General features: G+C 38.9%; 1 protein-coding gene across 1 annotated transcript in view; it reads right to left on the minus strand.

The window, feature by feature from the left end:
* MOCOS (molybdenum cofactor sulfurase) overlaps positions 1 to 22697 on the minus strand; it is a 226411-nt gene that overhangs the window by 28725 nt on the left and 174989 nt on the right. The window contains exons 7-8 of the mRNA XM_086742084.1: positions 10421 to 10537; positions 7013 to 7459 (exon numbers count right to left, since the gene is read on the minus strand). Coding sequence (XP_086598210.1) covers positions 7013 to 7459; positions 10421 to 10537 — 564 coding nt within the window. The remainder of the gene's footprint in view (positions 1 to 7012; positions 7460 to 10420; positions 10538 to 22697) is intronic.

The raw sequence follows: 22697 nt of genomic DNA on the forward strand, positions 1-22697 counted from the left end.
ACCAAACAAACAAAAAGCAAGAAAAATGTGCAATTCAAAATTCTGAAAAAAACTTCCATATTTTTAATAAAACTAGAACCCCTTTATCAATGAATCCATTTGAGCAAACCTCCATCACTGAGGTTTCTGGTTTAGCTAGGAGTATAAGAGTTTCTCCAGATCCACATTGTCTTTGCTCTCTGTTCTATTACTTCTCTTACACCCTTTACATTCAATAGCCTGTACAAGCATATTGTCCTTGCTTTCATGTACATTTTTCTGGTGAAAAGAACATCTGTTACTGATGCTACACAGATGGTAATCTTCAAATCCAAAAAGAGAGCAATTTCAGTAATGCCTTTGGGTGATATTAATAACTGCTTTCTCCTTCAGAATGTTAAAATATTAATACCATTCTTTTAACATAAAGCTGGTCATTTAAACATGTTGCTTCAACTCATGTATATATGTCAGACACAGCCTGATGCTCTGGAAAAAAAAAAAACATAGCTGGAAGCACTGGTTAGATTACTTAAAAATCACATTTTTGTTTAGCATGCGCTCTATCCAAACCCCCAGAGATCGGCAATATCCTGTTCTTATAAACTTTTCCAAGTTTTATAGGAGCCTGCAGCTTGACACTGATGGCCTGACTAGAGAAAGTTGAGGGCAGGCACTCTGAAACTGAAAGCTTAAAGCATTAAAGCTGAACTCTAAATAATTTGACCACAGTGTCATCAACTGTATTGAATATAGAAAACACAGGGGAAAAAATAAAAGATAAGAAATGTATTTTATCAACCTACTTGATTTATAATATTATTTGTTAAATTTTAAGTGAACGTGGATGAAAACTTCAGTCAAAAATGGAAACTTTGGGTGTGACAGTGTCGCCTGAAACCACGTTATCCAAGCACCTGAAACTGTCAGCATCTAAATGATGTGAACCTTTGCTCTGTCTTTTTAGGAAAGGAATCACAGCCCAAAGACTGCATTATCAGCTGAAGAACAGGCTTTTGTCCTTGCTGGAAATTATTCTTTGGAGAGGCTAGTATTTTTTTTTTTTGTTATCCTATATAATTAAATTACAAAATGCATTTGAACAGCTGGTGATCATCTGAGAGCTGCAAGAATTTCCTGTTAACGAATCTCCCTTACAAAACAGAAGATCTCTAATTGGTAATACATTCTCCCATGAATCCAACAGATCTTTACAGGATTTTCAAGACATAATGAGCAGAATAAACTAAAAGAGCAGAAAAATAGAAAAAGAGCATGAAGACAATGACTCCTAGCTCCTTATTTTAACATCCAGTTGTTTTGGTTGCACGTCAGGACAGCAGTCTTTTTCAGGAAATATCTTAAGTGTTTGCTTACATTTCACCAAAGGTAAGAGGTTTCATGAGCAAAACAAAACATCTTCTCTTTAATCAGAGCTTCAGCTAATTCTTACATGCTGATAGGCATTGTAGGGAAAGCTTAGATGATTAGGTAGCAGATATATGGAAATAATCAACGCCTTCCATTTAAAATACCCCTGGTAGGTCCAAAATAACAGCAAATAACTCCATGCTCCTCTCTGACATGCAGCACGTGACTACAGGTCCTCAGCCCATTTTTCCCCTTCCTCTGGGTATTTGCCATTGTAACAAAAACCATACATACACGTGCCCAGCAGTGAGTCCCTGTCCTCTCATGGATGTCCCCGTACACCGTCAAGTGCCCTACTTCCTCTCCAATTTTCAACTTACTGTATTGTGTATGTTGCTAGGACCCCAAAAAATAAAGTTGAAACAACAAAATAACTGTGTGCCCTTCCTTGGACAGAGAGTCACAGATGATCATGAAACAGCCAGAGCTGGTTTGTCACTAACACTGATGATGGAGATGAGTGTGAAGAAACACACACATTTCTATTCTTAGGACTGAGGCATGCAACCTGTGCAGACTGTCTCCCACCATTATTTCAAAGAGGCTGAAGGGCTTGTTAATTGATTGCAAGCAAAGGAATTAGAACAGTTCAAACTAATTTTGCCTGCTCTGCTTTCATTTGAGACATGAGAAGAGTGGTTCAGTTTGGTTCCCTTGGACTGCATCTGAGATGTTTGCCCAAGGCCAGCAGAAATGACACAGGCTGCAAAGACGATCCACATCCTGGTGGACCAGCAGCAGGAGGTCAGTCAGGGCACTCAAATGTCACTAAGTGCCTATATTCAGGCAACCAATACAGCGAAGCAAAGCAAGCACTGAAGCTTACTGCAAAGTAAAATAAAACAAGTTAGCGTACACTGAAGTAAGCAATACTGTATTACATGGCTTCTAACTTGATTCCCTGAAGTTTTCTGGCCATCTCTGACCACCGAGACAAATTAGAAGGCAGAGCACTGAAAAAAATCAGAGACACCATGATTTTACTGATAGATGCTAGCATATACCTTCATTCCCAGTCTGGCAGGTGGGCTTATCACCCAACATACAGTATTCATCCAACACACATCATTCAACATACAACTCTACGTGTCATAAGCAAGGATCATTGCATAGTACAGTCAGTACATGGCACGATCCTACCTGCTTTAGTCTCTTTTTCTTCTTGTAATGTAAAAATATTAATTGCAAAAACATGTTTTTGCTTTTTCAGAATTTTCTTTAAAACATTTCGGACTGCATTTTTCCATAGTTCACAGTAATGTCATCATGAAGGCTAACACAATTTTCAAACACATTAAAGGAATCACTGAATAGGTTTTAAATTATGCAAGTTTTAAAATGCTAGTGGTCTTACATATAATTTATCCACTGATCACTAGGAATTTGCATTGTATTTTAAATTAAAAGCTAATTTGTCTTCTATGTTGAGATGCAGTTTTTATACTCTGAAATCCAGTGCACGAATAATAAAGTTATTAATGTTTGAAGTCCTAACCTTTTTCACGAGGCACACTGCATTATGTAATTATGCAAAATTCATCTACATGAGAGATGTTAATGTTTAAAAATGCATGTTTAAAACACATCCTTATGTTGGAAAAGAAGAAAAAAAAAGTGATCTGGGATAGAAGTTACTCCTCTTCTCTGCTTCTCCCCATTTAATAAAATAATTGTAGGGAAAACAAAGCGCATTTAAGCAGTTGAGTTAAAATATTCCGCCTTCCACTTCCTGCACTGTGGAAACCCCATGGAACAATACTGAACAGAAATCATGCCATGGCCAGGAACGCTTTATAAAATGCACATGTTGTAGAAACTAACCGACCTAGAGTGAGCTGATGATCTTCATGTCAAGCTTTATCCTCTCAGCTGCCATTTTCTCTGGAGGTCAAGCACCTCCCATACTAAAACACTTAGAATAGAGCAGAGAAATAAGAGTTCAGGAGAGGAGGAGATTATGTCACTCGAAAGAGGAGATCAAACAGCTGTGAGTTTGTACTCATATCCTCATTGAGTTTGTTCTCCCTTCACTAATCAAGTCATCTATTCTGCAACCAGTATGTCAGCAGACAGACTCCACTGGCAGACAGGCTGGATCCTGCACACACAGTCAGCTGGAATTTTCCACTGCACATATTATTTTAGGCAAATACAAGCAATCAAATGTTGAGTTGCTGGAGTGCGTCCAGAGAAGGGCAATGAAGCTGGTGAGAGATCTGAAGAAGTTTTATGAGAAGCAGCTGAGGGAACCCGGATTGTTTAGTCTAGAGAAGAGGAGGCTGAGAAAGACCTCATTGCTCTCTACAACTACCTGAAAGGAGGTTGTAGGGAGGTGAGTGTTCGTCTCTTCTCCCAAGTAACTTGCAATAGGACGAGAGGAAATGGCCTGAAATTGCACCAGGGGAGGTTTAGGTTGGATATTAGAAAACACTTCTTCACAGAAAGAGTGGTCAGGCACTGGAACGGGCTGCCCAGGGAAGTGGTGGAGTCACCATCCCTGGAGGTGTTCAAAGAACATGTAGATGTGGCACTTGAGGACATGATTTAGTAGGCATGGTGGTGTTAGGTTGACAGTTGGACTTGATGATCTTGGAGGTTTCTTCCAACCTTAAAGATTCTATGATTCTATGTACTTACAATAAAGCCCATTTACTACACATGCTAAAGGTCTGACCTACCACATCTGGAGGCCTGCACTTGAACTTACAAATCTAGGAGATTCTGATCTCAAGTATCCAAGTACAAGATAAGTGAATTTATTGCTGCCTAATATCTAAACCACTTTCACCTTTCCACATCACCTTTCCAATAACTAACTACAAAGCATCAAAAGGTATTTTAGATTTAAAACACAGAACTTAATTTCAGTTCTTGGCTTCTAATTGAAGACCAAGCAAACTACAATCTACATGATTATTACTTCAGAAATTTAGGAGTTTACTAAAGTAAGGAGATAATATAAAATGTGAGGTCTGTATGACAAAGACCACTAAGAGACTTGCAAAGAAATACTTTTCAATTCAATCTTTTAATGATAAAGCCTAGAAATACTGGTATAATCAATATTTTTAAAGGCAAAATTATTTTCAGGATTTGATTCCATTTAATTGTGGTAAGGTTCCTTTAGCATGTCTTGCTTCAAACTCCAGCACCACTTGACATGGGTTATTTTCCCCTTTCAAGGTCATACCGGCTGAAGTTGCAGTAGTGACTGACATACATAGATTTGTGGAGAATGATGGACTCTGGAGTTAGTGATCACGTGGGTTCTGGCAGCACTGGCTTTCTATTCTACTTTCAGCCATTGGGAAGAGATCAAGCCACTGCTTGATTTAGAATGGGATTAACCGGTTTTCAAAGCTCATTACAAATGCTGGGCTGTAAATTGCCATCTGCATCTCTTCTATAGGCAGACAATGAGACTGGCAGATCTTTCACAGGCTGGTTATAAATGACAGGTCTAGAAGTGCCACTCAGACCTTTGGGAAAAAAAATCCTGAAGAACGCCTGCTGCACAGGAAGATCATGAAAGCAAACATATTTTCTTTGAGGATTTACTTCAATATTGAAAAGAATGGAAATCAATCAATCTTTTGGCTTCATTTCCTGGCCTGCTCTCCTTATGCACTGAAAGTCCTTTTCATCATATCTATTAGGTCAACTTATATCGTGCTTTCACATGTACTCATGTATCTTCTATGAACTAAATGTAAACGCACAAAAAGTGCTCTTTGAGAAGAGGAGGAGAAGAATTAAATGCTATTGACAGTGAACTTCCAGTCCCGTCCAACACCATAGACTAAAGTCAGTATCTATATTACTCTTTGGCAATACAGGGTCTGACAGTACTGAGCTTACTGGGTTCTAATGTGGCTCATACTTTGCTATCAAAAAATATCAAACCAGAATACACTAGATTTCAAAAATTATTATAGGCATGCAAAACTAAATCTCACAATATATTTGCAATTTTAATATCTATTCAAATCGGCTAGTGTTAGCTGTGGAATCCAAGTTGCCTTGGATTCCTCCTGTAGCCAATGGAAAGACACAGAAATACCTAGGAAAAATTCATTTTTCCCATTGCAGATGCCTATTTTACAATAAGATACATTAGCGGTTATCCACCTCACTGCTCACAGAACACTATCTAAGTTTGGGGAGGGGAGTTGAGGTATGATGAACCCTGCTTTCATGCTGGGCCCATTAACACATGCCTGGCACAAGAAGTATGCATGCGGAATAGGGATTTTCCACCTCCATATAAAGCAGTTCTGTCTGCTACGGAGTACCAGCTTTGTATGAATTTATCACCTAGGGCTGTTTCCCCTCACAGAGCTTGAAGAGAAGAAACCTGACTCAGTTTTGTGGGGAAACATAAGCTGTCTTTCATGCTGAGGTATGTCTTATCTGCTGCTGGGCACAATCACTTCAAAGTCTTCCTAGCACTGAATGTTGTGGTGTGTATCTCACAACACCAGCCTGCACGTTAAAAATAGAGTTTAACCCCAAAGGGGCCTGAACACTGCTACAACATGTTTCAGTAGCTTCTGTAGTGGGCTTCTGTAATACAGCTATAATAACGGCAACACTTAAACAAAGGTTAAAATATTTTCACACGAAATGTAGGAATACATTGATTTTCTAAACAGTTTTATTTAGTGGGAGGCTAATAAGGCATTAAAGACATCATAAGACAAAACAAATTTTAAAATACAGATGTTTTGTTGATCATTTAACAGCCTTTGCTTTAATTCGCCAGCCTCTTTTTGCATTAAGAAAAAAAAATCATGATCAAATCAGTTGAGAAGTCATATTTTAAATGCAGGTGATTTGTCACTGGATTTGACCCCAATTTTCACTCAGATATGAAACAGTGACCTACACCTGCAAGTTTTCATGGGGAAAGTTATACTGATATTGACGTTCATTAAATCACTTTCCAGTATGGTACTAAGCAGAGTCACACTCCAGGTCATGTGTGGGCCATACACCTATTTCATCATGCATTGTTTAAAAAAAAAAAGTCACAGCTAAGGTGATGATATCATTAACTTGGTAAAAAAAGCAATTAAAATCTTCAAAGAGTGAACTTTCAAATAGTGCAGCAACACTTAAATGTCATATTTCTGTTGCAAATGTATTTTTAATGATAACATTTCTTTGTAATGTAAATCAGCCTCCTCTCAATTATAACATGTTAATCAAGTTATTTCTCAATTGCTGCCTACCCATCAATGCCTACAAGTCCATCACATGTCATTCTGTAAAAGCATACTAATTACTTGATTATATTTTAGTCAAGCTTTGGAAATCCAACTATTTTCTTCAAGACTGCATATTATGTGCAGATTTGCCTCTTGGGGAGGGAGGGGAGAGCAGAAGACTATTTGCATCCTACAACTTCAGTCTGATTGAAAATCCTTCAAAGTACCTTAGCATGCAGGACTTGATCCTACAAACTGAAGAAAAGAAAAAATGGGTACCCACATAATACTTCCTAATATCTCATGCAGAGGCTATTCCTGGTTGACACATCCGAGAGGGGTAAGGGAAAACACAAGGTTGAGATGAATATGTTAGAATGAGTCAAAGTGTATACCTCAAATGCAGAGCAGGATTTGATTGGGTAGAGGTAAATGTTAGTTACAATGATGGGCTTGCCACCTCTTCTACATGTTGGTACCGCAGTCTCAGAAACAGCTGCCCTTATGCTTTCCGCCTCAGCCTCCAGTGGCTGCCAGTTGACAGTTGTCTTTGTCGCAGACAAATTGTTCCTGAGTTCTCTGTCCAAAATGTGTGGTATCGGAGACAATTTATCTGTATTGTCAAAGGACGGGTGGTCATCTGGGACAGAATCTGTCATCAGCTTTGTAACAGAAGACTGGAAGGGAATCTCAGTGTCTGACTTGGAGAGTCTGGTGGCTATGATGAATTTCAAAAAAGTCTGTGCATCTTCAAAAGAAGACATGTAGCCAAAGGATATCCTCACAGAACCAGTGGGACGTCCATCAACTAGGTCTATATCATCTCCACAGACATGGCCGGCCTAGTTTGAAATAGGAAGAAAACCAGAGAGCTATTATGACAAACTTTGCTTTATTTCCCTCTAATTTTACATTGTTATTAACAAGTCTCTTAATCCTAACCTGAATACCTGTTTTCAAAAATACAAAATTAACTCAAAGAGAAAATGGAGAAAAAAATCCCAACTGTCTTATTTCTTACTCAAGCTGGGAAGAAGATAATTTTGAGATGCTTATTCTATTCTATCCTAGACAAGAGAGACTTCTCAAAATCATGTCTTTGTGACCCTCCTCTGGACTTGCTCCAACATGTCCATGTCCCCCAACATAAGAAGGACACGGACCCATGAAGCAAGTCCAGAGGAGGGCCATGAAGATGATCAGAGGGCTGCAGCACTTCTCCTGTGAGGACAGACTGAGAGAATTGGGACTGTTCAGCCTGGAGAAGAGAAGGCTCTGGGGAGACATTATTGTGGCCTTTCAGTACTTAAAGGGGGCCTGCAAGAAAACAGAAGAGAGACTTTTGACAGGGGCATGTGATAGTGATAGGATAAGGGGGAATGGCTTTAAACTGGAAGAGGGTAGGTTTAGATTAGGCTTAAGGAAGAAATTCTTTACTGTGAGGGTGGTGAGGCACTGGAACAGGCTGCCCAGAAAAGTTGTGGATGCCTTATCCCTGGAACTGTTTAAGGCCAGGTTGGATGGGGCTTTGAGAGACCTGGTCTAGTGGAAGGTGTTCCTGCCTATGGCAGGGGGGTGTGAACTAGATTATCTTTAAAGTCGCTTCCAACTCAAACCATTCCATGATTCTATGATTCTATGTCAAGAATCAGAACAAGTTTGTATGGCCCAGGATGGCCTGTTAGCTAGGGCAGTCTCCAAGTATATTCCAGTCTCACTTGCATAGTTCATTGGGATTTAAACTGGGGTATAACATTCAGATAAGTGAACAAACCACGAGAGGGCTGATTTTTTCTGGGGCAATATTATTGATATTTGCTGTCAGAACAGTTCCATTTTATACTATCAGTGGCTTATTCATGGCTTGTATTAAATAGCCCAATGGACAGCTTATACAACTGAGAATTGGTCTGGGATATTAGCGAAGCAGAGACTTGAACCCAGAGTTTTAACATCCAAAGTGACTTCCCTCTTCAGTGGGATTTGCAGTAAATCTGTCTTGTGGATCCAGTCAACACATTGCTTTCAGGATGGAAGGAACTAGCCTTCCCCTAACATTTTCTCCTTTGAGGAACACAGGTTGCCACTCAGGAGAAATATTTGTTGAAAAACCCTTCAGATACCCTAATAGTGACCTCTACATAGATACCCCTCCATTTGATGTGTCTTTCAATCAGCACTCTCTAGAAAACTCTCTCTTAAAGCAGAAGTTTCTCCTTCAGAAGGTGTGTCAGTGAATGCTACCACTGACCTCCAGTGAGATAAGCTAGAGATCCCCTTTGTTGACCCATCTAACATTGTCTCACCAATGGACACAATATTTAGTCCTAAGTAAGCATCCTGATTCCTGTAAGTGCAGCAGCTGGTGTGTTGTTTTTTTTTTTTCCCCTCAGAATTTAATTTATTTACACCTTTCTGTTACATAAAAATGGAACTGTGAATAGATTATTTACGTGAGGGCTTTTTAAGGCAAGAAACGTCACAGGTCATGAACACAGATGCCATTTATGCAAGGAAAAATTTTTAAAAAAACCCCTCTATGTCAAAGTATGCAACACAGTAGTAAATATTTTAATGCAGTGTGATATAGTTTTTATCCTTGATAATAAAGCAGAAGCAACATTTCCAAAATTAGGTTGCCTCTGTTAATATACATGTAACCCTTCTGCCAAGTATTGATTGATTGACGAGGAGAGAGGTTCCTGCTGTGCAAATAAATAAACAAGTTTCTACCTAATAACCTAAGAAAACCAACTACACTTCTCCAGGGACCCTTGAGGACAGAAAGTTCTCCCTCACAGGCATTTTATACATGGAAATCTTCATCAGGGAAGGAAGAATACAGTCAGCACCCTCAGAAAAGTAAAAACTGAAGTATATGTGCAATAATGTGATAAAAGGTGCCTTCCCCTACACAATAATGTTACCAATAGAGCTATTATAATTTTTTTATCTTTTGTAGAATACCATTAATATTTTTTTTTATTATTATTCTGTAGCATTTTACTGTAATTTCAAACTCTGACAAATATGTAGACATGAAACCTACCCCACTTTATTGTAATATATCCTGCTACATGTATTTTAATGATAATTTATGGAAAACATGTAATCTAGAAAACAATCTTTACATTCATGTTCTAACAATCTAACACACCAATAATCTAAGTAGATGTAATCTAAATTTACTTTGCTTTCTGAGATTCACTGTGTATTCTCATTTATTGTTTCTTGTCCAATTTGCATACGCCTTTTAAACTGTAACATACAACAACAATAGGTCTATAATACTTGAACTCAAGTACAATTAAGGATACTTAAGGAACAACACCGGAAGAATTGTCCCGGAAATTCTGTTCTGCAGGAAGTCTGGATTTCATGTAATTCCAAATCAGAACAAGAAGCCACAACTTCCTATTTTCCAATGACATAAAAACAAGCGACACATACTGCTTTGGGTCCATCAAATGATTTTGTTTCAACACTCCATTTCAATGAAATTAATTTCGGTTCATTTAGTTCTTTAATGTGGCAATTGAGTTCAAAGGTCAGAGAAAGCAAATAAAATTTACCTTTATTCTTAAAGCCGCAGAGACTTAAAATCACAGGATATGGTACAACCTACTTCAGCTTTTAACTAATTATGGGGGGTCCTTTTGACACAGAGCCAGATTTTCTTCTCCGCTTCAAACCTCCCATCCTTACAAAATTCAGAACTGATAGCCAAAAGATATGTCCTGGGTCACTGAATCTAGGTATTTTTCCATGGGCAATATATCATGCAATCTCATTCAGAAACTAACCTGCAGGTTCCTTTGGATGTCCTCATTGGTTATACCCAAATGCATCTGGCAGGCTCCTGTATTACAGAAGCAACCTGTGCGGACATGTATGTTGTAGAGACTGGCCATCTTTTCCACCTTCCCAATTCAACAGGAGATAAGACATAGGAGAAGAATGAAAAAATAGACATTTTAAAGTTGCAGTAAGCAACATATAATGTTTTAAAGGTACAACTCAACTGGAGGTAAATTACTTCTCTAAATTATTAACAACTTAATGTATCTTTTAGCATTCCTATACAAATCTAGGATTTTTTCAGTGCTGTTATGCAGAAAGAAAACAGTGGCAGAAGCAGAAACACTTACCTTGGCATTGAGAGACAGTGCACACAACACACAAAAACACACAAACAGATGCACGCATACAGCCAGCGTTCTCGTCCTGGTCCTGTTAATGGTGACACATCTGCTTAGTTTTAAACCTGTGAACAGGTCCATTCACATCAGTAGTGCTAATTACAGGCCTGCAGTCAAGTATCACTCGACAGAACCATTCACCTACAACTGCATCTGCAGAGACTGAAGAGGTGCCTGGGGCACCTCTTCAGTTAGCTAAAGAAAACCTTGCTCTCCAGGGACCTGAAACCGCAAGTCCTCATTACAGAAGCTGAATGCATCTCTGGGATTTTGACACACAAGTGCTTGAAGAATCAGCCCCCCAGTAAGCAATAACATCTGACAGGAAAGGGACTAAACTGGAATACCTCCTTGAGTCTTCTACATACAACCACTCAGTCCATCAACTCCCTGGTGTACTTATGCCTTGTGCTGTGCTGCTCTGTGTTATACCATTTCTTTATTGTCCACTAAATAATGAATGGGCAGAAATAAAATACTTGATGACAAACTGGTATGAATAAATTATGTGAAGGAATGAAAAAGATACACATAGAGAATAGAAGCACATGTCTATATGTGCCTTGGAAAGATACATATATGGATGCGCTGGCACGATGGCACTGTAGAGAAGAGATATGGATTGTCAGGGTTTCATAACACAGCTAAGAAACAATGGAAGTACACCTTGGGGATCCTCTTAGTAGAGCTAAGAAACCATGGGAGCACACTGCAAGGATCTGAAAATGCTTTATGTTGATTTCAAAAAGCAACAACAGCAGCTGGTAAGGTTAGCTGAGCAGGTATAGCTACTGTTAGTTATTTCTTTGACAATAAATGATGAACATTCCTGGTCAGAACTGGGAGGAAGGACAGTCAAATGGTCAGAAAGATAGCATGAAACCTGGCACATCCTATCTCTATCCAGACTTGCAGAACAACCTTGTGCAAGTTGCATTAATCTCTCTGCTTTCACTCCCCTTCTGCAAAATAGAGAGCTGAGAACTCTGAGAATAACTACGCTGCAGACTGAGAGGAACCCACCATGCCAGTGACACAACCCTCCTCACAGGGAGCTCAGGCTCAGCTACATGGAAAGCAACAGCTCAGCCTAAAGGTGTAGGAATGGAAGTGCTGACCATCTCAAACTAACCACTCTCCTAACTGTCAGCTCATGCTTTGTCTGCCTGAGGTACCAATGTAAATATTCAGCCTGGCTTTTCTAGCCGGCTTAACCTCTATTGCCTTTTTTTTTTCTTTAACATAAATTATCTTTGTCTAGGATAATAGTCCAATGTATGTAGCAAATACTTTAAGTATAATCCAGCCTATCTTCTGTCCCCTGTCTTCTAACATCATCAATTTTCTAACCTCAGCCTATCTTCTAACATCTCTGAGTTTAACTGTGTGAGCACCTTTAACTTCACTCTCTCAACAGCTTGAAAAACAAAGCCTTCTGTTAGAAGTTACTCCATGCTGAAATAATTCAACCTAAGGAGTCTTTAGCTCTGCTAAAAGCAGCTCAAACAACATTATTATTTTTTTTTCCATGTGCGAGGCACACGGTACTCCACACAAAGTTGTACTGGATACACAGAAGAAAACCTACTACAGTGCACAAGTACTCAAGTTCACACTTAAATACATTCTGCCCCACTAGTTCACTTCAAAATAGTCCAGTTCTCAAATGGAGGCACAGTCAAAATAACTCCATATATCCAGATTCGGAAAGCAGAGAATAAAATCAGTCTCGAGATCCCTATTCACGATTAATGCCTTGGAGAATATCCTGTGTTCAAAGCATGTTTCTCAAAATCAAAGTTACAGTAAAAGGCATCTGTTGAGAAAGACTATTGTGGTGTCATTAGCTTTGTTTTGTCAGAAGACTTCAATATGGGAACAGTGACATTTTCTTGACTTCTTTTTTCATTTAGATGAGAAAAGTTGTCATCCTGGAATAACACGGTTTGTCATGGTGCTAGTGACTCGTGGGTGGATGTATCATTCTGTTAATGATGACAAGCAAGGCAAAAATCATGACAGATGCTTCACTACTGAATTCGTACAATGTTTGGGCTTATTGTCTCAGTATACAAAAAGCTTTAAAATATATAATGTTATTATTAATATTATTTTTGGAAGAAATATCACGGGGAAAGCCTTGCTTATCAAAGTATATGTAGTATAGTGAAGTTTCCATGATCCAACTTCAAGAAATTGCTAACAAGAATTTTTAAAAAATCTTTTTAATTTTGTCAAATAAATTGTTACTGTTCTTTAATGAACAGTAATTTCATTCTAGCCATGTGACCCAATATTCTTCTCCAATAACACTTTTAATTGTGATATATATTCATCTGTACAGTAGAAAAAGATTATTGAACATTAGAGGAACACAGGGAATTGTGGTTCAGGAGAACAAAGGTAAGGTATCCATAGCGTTAGTATTAATCAAACTCCATTATCTCCAATGCGATAATGCACACAGGTTTTGGGAATGTGATGCACACTTTTCATTGCAAACAATGACACCATGTAAAGAGTCACTAAGGGCAGCACTGCAAATCTATCTGTCCCTTCAATCCATGGTTGACTTTCCCTTGGACACATGCTTCGATTTCTTCCTGTTTAGTTTCACCCTAGAAATGTGCTACTGAGGGAGTTAATTTAATCTCTCTCTGCAGTGCTACCACACAGCAAAACAAATAGAACATAAAACATCTGTTACAGTTACTTCGATGAAGAAAAGCTTATTTAAATAAAGCACATCTTTAAAATTGCCATAAGGAGCAATAATGGCTACGGAGCTCAGGGTTATGAAACACAAAATGCCGCTTGCAGCTCTGTCTGTAACAGTGACAGCTGACTTTTGGGAGCCAGGAATGTGTTCATCAATGAAGGCACAGAAGCATGAATGGTACTAATGGTAAGTACACAGCTCAGTGTACTCAGATTGCCAGTTTTGGTGGTTCCCTGGGTCTGATATTTGGAACTATTGTGCCTTCCTCTTTCAGAGCTTAAAGACTAGAATTAAACATGCAGAAACCTTGCAGCATTTTTACTGATTTCAGTCAGTGAAGACATGATAATTAAGCCATCATGACACACTGGAGTCCCGTTGGCCTCTCAGAGCCCCTTTGCATTCATTACTTTTTCTGAAGCTCTTTACTCTGGGCCAAGCCCTGCAGGTTGTTTCACACCCCAACACTTCCAGTGTCAATTGTCTTGATTTTTGACAAGTAAAAGGTGCTTTTCACACTTCCAAGCTGTGGTCTTCGTGCTTAATAAACACACATGAATGAAGTTCATCTAAATACATTTTTAAAATAGTTCTTTTTTTTTTTTCCAGAGATAACTTATATTTTAAGCACAGTTACCTTCCTCAGTGAGCCTTCCTTTAGTGCTGCCAGACTGATCAAATGCTCATAGTTAGGGCTTTTTTCATGGTCCTTTATCTGATAAATACTATTATGATTTTTTTTTTTTTTAATAAAAATATTGAGGTGGAGAGGGTTTTTCCCCCTGGTTTTAATGCATCACCCCAATAGTCCCCCTTGGATATCTGGTATTTTAGTTGACACTTGGAAGCTGGACAGCTCCAAAAATAACTTTGATTGTGGTGTGTTCTGATTTCCCATTCTCTGTCACACAGCTGCACCCGTGACTTCTCTGCCTTTGCTAAATTACTGACTTCTACTGTCCATTCACTTCAGAGCCTCTCTGGTGGTCAGCTGAAACGTGCAAGCTCTTCTCTTGCCTCAGGCTCCATTGAAATAAGTCTGAGAATGGTGCTTACTGTAGGTAGGTATATACTAAGTGATAGTAAATATTTACAAATAGCATACAGTATTGCATTATTTCTAATCAACTAAGTCTAAGATTTCCACTAAGAATGATGGATTCTTTAGGAACCCCTGCTAAAGTAATTCCCACAGGATCCATCTGTAGGTGTTATTCAAGCAAGTACTTACTTGTGCAAGTAATTTTATTGAGTATTACAAGAATCATTCACATGAATAAAGGAACTTTTTGTAATAGATCATGATATGTCCCAAAAAACCCAAAATCATATAAGTCAATACTGGCAGGTATTGTCCTTCAGGAACTGGGATTGGGACTTCTCATTCTACTTTCTACAATGCTCAAATTTCAGAGCAGTTTGTTTGTCTGATGGATTTGCTCATTACAAGAATTTCACTGCACACCACTGACGGCTGGTTATAAAACAGGCTTCCTGACACTGTTCTCCACATCCACCGATAAATTAATTCACTGATTCATGGCATGGAATTGGAGAGAAAGTAAGCTAGCTCTTTCTGTCATCCAGCATTTGACTGTGAAATGTTGTTGCTGATGCAAATGCTTACTTAATCTTGTTTAATAGAGTTTAATAAGAAGTAGGTCAGAAGAAAAAAAAATGTATCAGCATTTGTTTCCAAATCATTTAGTAGGAGGATAAAAGCATTTTAGCTGAGTTACAGTATACTTGAACTGGTTTAACTGCATGGTTTCCTGCAAGAGAGGCATTTTTCCCATCCCAGGGAAAGAATTTCTATGTGGGCAGGTTCCCACAGTATTGATGAATCTGATCTTCTCCTCCTTATTGCGTCTCTAGTCATTGACAATGGTTTGAATTAACTGGAGAGTGGATGTAAATCTGTCTTCAGTCTACATCCATTCATGACTCACTCTGACCAAAACCCCTTTGGTAGAAGGCAGCAAATTATTAGACAGAAATACTGAAATTTACTGCAATTGCCAAATTCAATGTCCTTATAGCAGAAATGCCAGCTTATCAGGAACTTTGCAGTCGATGTGATAACTTTCTCTGCTGGATTCAAAGACAGTCAAATATCAGGTAAGATTGGATGGGAAAGAAGTAGGCTGGAAACATCAGCATAATTCAGACTATATGGGTTGCTATTCTGCAGGAATTCTCACTTAGAAGGTGCCATATATACAGCAAACTGCACGTTCTTCATGCTTACAGGAGTAACAATAATTTTACATTTCTATGATCCAGGAGCTAGAAGATACTTCAGGCATTGAGTGGCTATATGGAAGAAATGAAATACAGGCTTGATTGTTAATAGATGACCTCACATTTTTTCAACTACTTTTTTCTTCTCTGTAGTACATGCGGTGAATTAGGGCATGGACTTATTTGGATCATATATAAACTTCATGAACCCAAGATCCAGCTAATTAGTAGGCTAAACATCTCAGTTTTCTTTGATTTGGCATCCCAGTGGCCACAGGTCTCTCAAACCAATGGCATTTTCTCTTAGCTTTTCCTTTTTTTTTTTTTTAAAAAAAAAAAACAACCCTGCATTCAGTGACAATGAAAATCCAGTTTGATAAAATGATATCAGGGAAAGGATGGATTCCAGGAAGAAAATGATGTATTCGAGACCAAAAAGCAAAGTAAAGGAACACAAGTCCTCTGTGGCTTCCTAACTCTGGCTTCAACAGGGCATGACTTGTGAGTCATAGAAAAAGATCTGCATCTCTGCATCCCATTGTGCATCCCTAGGTATTTTTTAAGCTAAAGGCTTTGAATCAGGCTACTGCTAGTCAGAGAAGTGGAAGCCAGAGACAAACAACACAGAAGACTAAGCTATAATTTGTATCCAGAATGGATAAAGGGGAATGTAGCAGACTAATACAAGTGGAAACAATGCTTAGGATTAAAAAGGTGCAGTGCATGATACCAAAAGTATAGTGACATAGATTTAATTCATGTTCCAGTCAAAACCCTCTCCATCTTTTCCACTTTCTCTTAAATCACTTAAATTCTCCTTTGTCTATATTTATCCTCTGAAAATGGGGATAATAGATCACAGGGAGGTTGTTGGGTTAAAATCCCATGATGGACTGTGTTGAAGTATTCCTTTAATTATGTCCATACAGGATCCTATAAAGGATTTGGGGGGTGGGGGCAGGAAGATGCAAGTAAGGTAATGGAGAAGGAGGAGTCAGGCTTTCTTTGTCTTCGAAGGATTCCGATGGTGAACTCAAACTGGACACTGCATGCATTCAAAGGCAGCTGATCTGCTTTTACCAAGATCAAGAAAAAAAGAATCCAGCAGAGGCTTTCAAAAGTGCAGTCCTTTTGCTGCTACCATGTGGCTTCTTTTCACATTTCTCCCCTGTGTAATAAGGTCTGTAGTTTAGAGATACAGACCCTGTTACTAAACAGAAAATATTCAACCTCCCTCATTCATCTGAGATTCTTTCATCGGAACAACTATGACTATCTTTCTTTTATCTCCTTCCCAGTTTCCTTAGCAACATGCAAGGACACTCCAGAGAAGCAGTGTCAGGCAACGCCTTCAGTCTAGGCTTTCATGAAGCTTTCTAACCTTGACCAGCTTTGATGAGCAGTTTAGCAGTAGGCAATTTTAAGCATGCTATCTCACATCTTTGTCTCCCCACAATGAGAAAGCAACTCAGCCTGTACTCTGTCATACCTCCTCAGCAGAAAGAGAGCTTCATTACCTGCTAACTAGGTTTGCAGTTATCACACTGAGTCTCTCAAGTACAGCATCTCCTTATGCTCAGTCAGTAATCCTCTACCTAGGGAGCCCCTTGTTGTAAGGGCTGTCTTTGAGTGCCCAGTGCCATGTAACCAAATGTAAGCAAAGATCCAGATTGTAATGGCATTTCTTGCCAGGTTGAAGCAACAAGGTGCCATTTATTGGCAAGCCAGTGTGGTTTGCTGCATTACTGCTATCTCTCTGTTTACCAGACATCCATAGTGCAATTGGAAACTAATTGGAATCAAGGAACTTAATGGACATTCAACAGGAATCTTCACAACAATCTTTTTCTCCTTGTAATCTTGTTTGCATTCTATTGTGCTGGTCCATCTTCCATCTCTGGCTTCCTGAAATCAATGGCTAAATGTATAGCTAAAATCAATAGTGAGCAATCACCCCAGCAAATTTTAGGTAGCTATTGGGAAGATGGCCAAATATCCCATTAGGCATGTTAAGAACACTTTTCTTTCCCTGAGTCATCAAAATTAATATAATGAGTGGATATGCTTCTAAAAGCATTAGTGTAAGTAACTCGTTGTTTGACCATCTCTGCACAGACATTCTTAGTTGGAATTAACAAATGCTGGATTTCCATTTCCTCTGGCCCAGATGAAAAAATGCTGCACTTCTTCACCTGCAAAACTGAATGATTATTCCACAGAAAAGCAAAAAGTAACAGATGGAAAAAAAAAGTAAAAGGATTACAGCTTGAAGAACACATCTCCTGCTTAATAACTTTCTATGAAGATTTATTTCACCTAGATTAAATAAAGCAGAAATTATCCCTTGTTGCTTAACAGTAACCCACCTTCTCCTGTAGGGACATGGTACGAATTTCCAGACAAGTATTGATAGCTACTACCAGACTTCAGTTAGTAGTCAGATCAAATTGACCTGGTAACAGCTTCCTGTGCATGTGAAATGCTGTAGCTCCTTTTTTTCCCCACTGTTCTAATTCACATGTTGTCATTGCTCTAATTCTGTACCTATAACGGACAGTGCACTGGAGCTAATCTACCAGCGAAACTGAAGGTACTGTCTAAGACACAAATAGCAATTATTTCAAGAAATCTACCCACTACAGGTATTGCATGGTCCCTTTTATAATTTAACGATATGTAGTGATATGAATACGTATTCAATCAGCTGTGTGTATATACAAATGTATCCGCCACATGATATCTGAAGATTTGCCAGTATTTAACATATTTCCTCTCTACTCCTGTGAGGCTAGAATAAGTGGAGAAGACATTGCATCCCTCAGGGTGACAATGAAAGACTTGAGCAGAAGGAGGAGATTTCACCTGGCCACTGCCAGGTCCTGGCTACTAACCTAGGTCCAGCTAAGCAATTTATTAAAATATCACCGAAGGAAAAGGAAGATTTAGAAGAGGACATTGTGAAATCAAAGCAAAGAAAGTGTATTCACAATATAAAGATGCTTCCAGACCTGGCTATCATCATTTTATTTACCTTTAGCAACTACTTTTATGAACATTTCCCATCCTGCCTCACATCACTTTGTCCCATGTTACTTCTGTTTGCACATCTGTCCAAATGCAAACAGATAGAATAACTTCTACCTGATTATATTGCTCTGTCTTTTCCCTGGTCACATCTCTCCCATACCACACAATTTCAGACTGCTTGTCTAACTCTCCTCTGGCTCTCATGGCTGGAATCTCCTTTTTGTTCATGCTTTCCTGCCCAAACTGCTGTCTATTTCTTTGCCCAGTTCATGTAATAATGGACTTTGGCTGCTTTGTGTGAAATTCACGTTAAACATTAGGAAATATTTTGTAATAGTGAATATAGCTAAATTCCAGAACGGACTGCCTCCAGAGGTTGCAGAAAGGTTCAGGTAAAAATGATCCTTTCTTGGCACACAATAATGATGGATAACCTCTCACAGTTCCTGCAAGTCCAAGTTTTTCCCACTCCACGTCTTCTCAAACCACAGAGATTAATTTGGCTTGTCTGCTAAGCTGCCATAGAAAGCTTTGGATGCAGAAGGATAAACAGGGTTAAAAAGAAAACAAAATTTATTTTGTTTCTTGGGGGAGGGTCATTCTGGTTTTGTCCTCTTATTATACTGCTAGCACGTGAACACTGGCAGAAAGCAGCTACCAGGGTAAAGAAGGTGCCATGGTGAGATCCTGTGTGGCTGTTCTTACATCTAAGTGAGTAGGGGCCACACACTCCAATTTAAGACCCTGGTCTTAATTTCAGAACGATAGAAAATAAAGGTAGGAAAGGAAAAAAAAACAAGAGTAGGTCACTGAGTCTTTCCTACAGCAACTCAGGTTGAGATTGAAGGAAGGTGGGTGAGACAGCAGGCAGATGCCATTGTAAGAGAAGTCATCAAATTGCATTATAGATTTGTGCTGAGGGGACATGCACTGGGAGTTATCTGCTGAGAAGTATTGCTATTTTTTTTTTCTTAAGAAATGGATGAAGAAAGATAAGTTCAAAGTCTAGACCTCCCTTCACTCTACTTGGATAAGAGTGAGCCAGGACATGCTAATGCAGGCTCCCAGACAAAACTGATCATAATCTATCTGAGCAGGGTTCTCAGCCTTGAGAGGGAAAACTCATCCATATGCAACACTACAGAAAAGCCTTCCTTAGGCAAACCAAAATGTTTACATTCTCTGTCTTTGGCAGTTGGTTCCTGTTATAGCAGTTTGTCTATCACTCACAAGTGTGAACTGGCAGGCAAGAAGCCTGAGACTGCTAATGGACTGATGCTTGTTCCCTTCCTGACAGAATTTTTAGGAGGTATGGCAAGCATATATGGATACCAAGGGAACTTTTGCAGGTGAGACAATCATGGCAAGCTGCCTCTCTTTAGCTCCATGCTCCAGGCAAAGGAGGCCATGTGAAACAAACAGACTGGAAAAGAGAGTTAATCCACAACTGAAATGATGGTCATTTTTCAAAAGATAGCTTTGATGGTTTGCTCACTTTTTTATGCCCATGACAGAGAGGAGGAAAAAGTATTGTCTCAGAAGACCACAGTAAAAAGGAAAAAGTTTGATAAGGAAAGTGCTATTTTTCACTGGGGGCAGAAAACACTGAACTGGAAGGTATGACTGGGTAAGAGCTCTCCAGGGCATCCAATTAAATAAATGTTTTCAGTGAAATTCCATCTGCCCATCTCTACCTCTTACCCCTTTCCTCTCTTCCAACTCCCAAACTGACTTTACAGAATGAAATGTGAAAGGATTATAAAACTACTCAGCAATTATTTACTGAATGTACAAAGAACATTTCACAGGTCTCTTCTCCCTATCAGAACAAAAAGGAAAACTTAAAATAGTATTAGCACAAAGGTCCCTCATAGCAGACATGGTGATTTTTTTCAAATCTGCAAATGGAAGGGAACATACAACTTTGCACTTTGACCTGATTTGTAAGAAATACAATTTTTTTTTTTTTTTTTGTGCGGGTGATTTTTGTTTCAAATCATTGTTGTTCCCTTACAGCTGCTCTATATCCCCTTTGGCATTCAAAACAGGCTGGAACCTCACAGAGTCATATGCAAGCTCTTGATAAAAAAGATGGCAAGGGTGCAAACTGAAGCTGAGTCACTACTGTCAAACAGTGCTTCAGAGATTGGAAGGACTTGGAGATGTATAAACACGACATTCATATATGCCAAAGACAGTAGATATTCACTATTAATAAATGTGCTGATGGTGATTCTCTGTGTGAAAAGTCTACAGTATTATCTCAGCAGCGAGTATATACGTAACCCCATTTTTGTGACATCACAAACCTCCTTTAATATGTAGGGCTAATTGTTTCTTTTCCTGCTAGCCTCGCAAGGAAGGAGAAGATTGACAACTTGCTGCATAAATGACAGCTCTGATGCTTCCATCCTGCACAACTGACTTAGCAGAAGTCCTTTGCCTCTACCCCTGCACCTTCTCACCTTCCCAAATCACCAGGCTGTCATCTGTCCACACTTCGTTAACAGCAAGAACTGTAATGCTGGAGAATTTTCCATTCTAACTAGACAAGTATATACAAAGAAGCTCTTTGGCATAAAGGCCATCTTTATGTCCTGGGCCTGTCAAGTACTCATCATAGTTTAACCCTGTTCATAACCGGGGCTTTTTGATGCTGCAGTGCAAATAAACACATAACATAAAATGACAGACGTGCTACTGCCGAGGACAGGCAGCTTGCGTGAAAAGAATACGGGTATCCTCCCAAGTAATTTCAAGAACAAATTACTACCAATAGTAGTCCACAAGACAGCTTTACTCAAGGAAATAATTTTCATGGGCACTATTTGGTGCAGCTCAAAGGAGGAAATTTAATGTAGTTTTAGTGCCCAAAGACAAGAGGTTTATGGAGATTTCAAAACTGTACTAGTTTTATCCCTAGATAAATAAATGTTTCATGAAAAATCTGAAGAAAAAACATAGCTTTTGAGTGACTGTGTTTGTAGCCTGCAAGTCCCTCTTCTTTAATTGTTTTAATTACCATTTAGAGCAAAATAACTAAACCAGTAATTAAACTGTCAGTTAAACCAATGATACATATGGTATACAAAGCAAGTTTATTCCAAATATAATACTCTAAACCAGTGACACTCTTCAACAATCACAAAGAAACATCTAAATGAAAAAGCAATAGCAACTCAATTTCCGTAATTATTTCACCCCCACCTTATAACTTCTTAACATCCGAGTGCTCTATATCATATACACTTGGACAGGAGGCTGTCAAAAACGCTGCCGTCCCTGAGAGTGCAGTCACGATATGGTTTCATCTGCGTGTTTCACTTCAATGAAATGCCTTTGTTTGATCTTGAGTGCTCCAATGAAGGTTTTACTCAAGGATGAACCTGAGACTGTGGCCATTTCCTGTTGATGCAATTGACCCTGTGTATGTAATTCAAGCATGTTTGTGCTTAGTGGCACAATCTCGTTAGCTCTGGTATTTAAACTCTGATAACAGTGAAAAATGGATTTCAATAGCAGAAGCAGGTAAAAAACAGCTTTCCTCCCAAATGCTACACAGATGAAAGACATCATTTTTCCCTTGCTTTCATTTTTCAGTGGCAGTGTTAAATGTCATGTATTTCACTACACGCCTTTCACATCCTTAATATCTTGGACTTAGTTCAGAGTTTTGAATATCATGTAAATTATGTAAATCTTTAGGCTTAAATGTAAGCTTGATACCCTCTGAAGACACTGTCTACTTATGAAGTCTTTCTTGCCAATCTCAAATGTTCTGAATAAACTGCTCCGAAGCTTGTCGTAATTTTTGCTCTGGAATAAGTTAGTCAGACTGGCCTTTTCAGGCTACCAAATGCTAACGTCCAGCCACACTGTGCCCTCTAATACGCA

The sequence above is a fragment of the Chlamydotis macqueenii genome, chromosome 2 (assembly GCF_036417535.1).
Source record: "Chlamydotis macqueenii isolate bChlMac1 chromosome 2, bChlMac1.mat, whole genome shotgun sequence".
Taxonomy (NCBI): Eukaryota; Metazoa; Chordata; class Aves; order Otidiformes; family Otididae; genus Chlamydotis; species Chlamydotis macqueenii.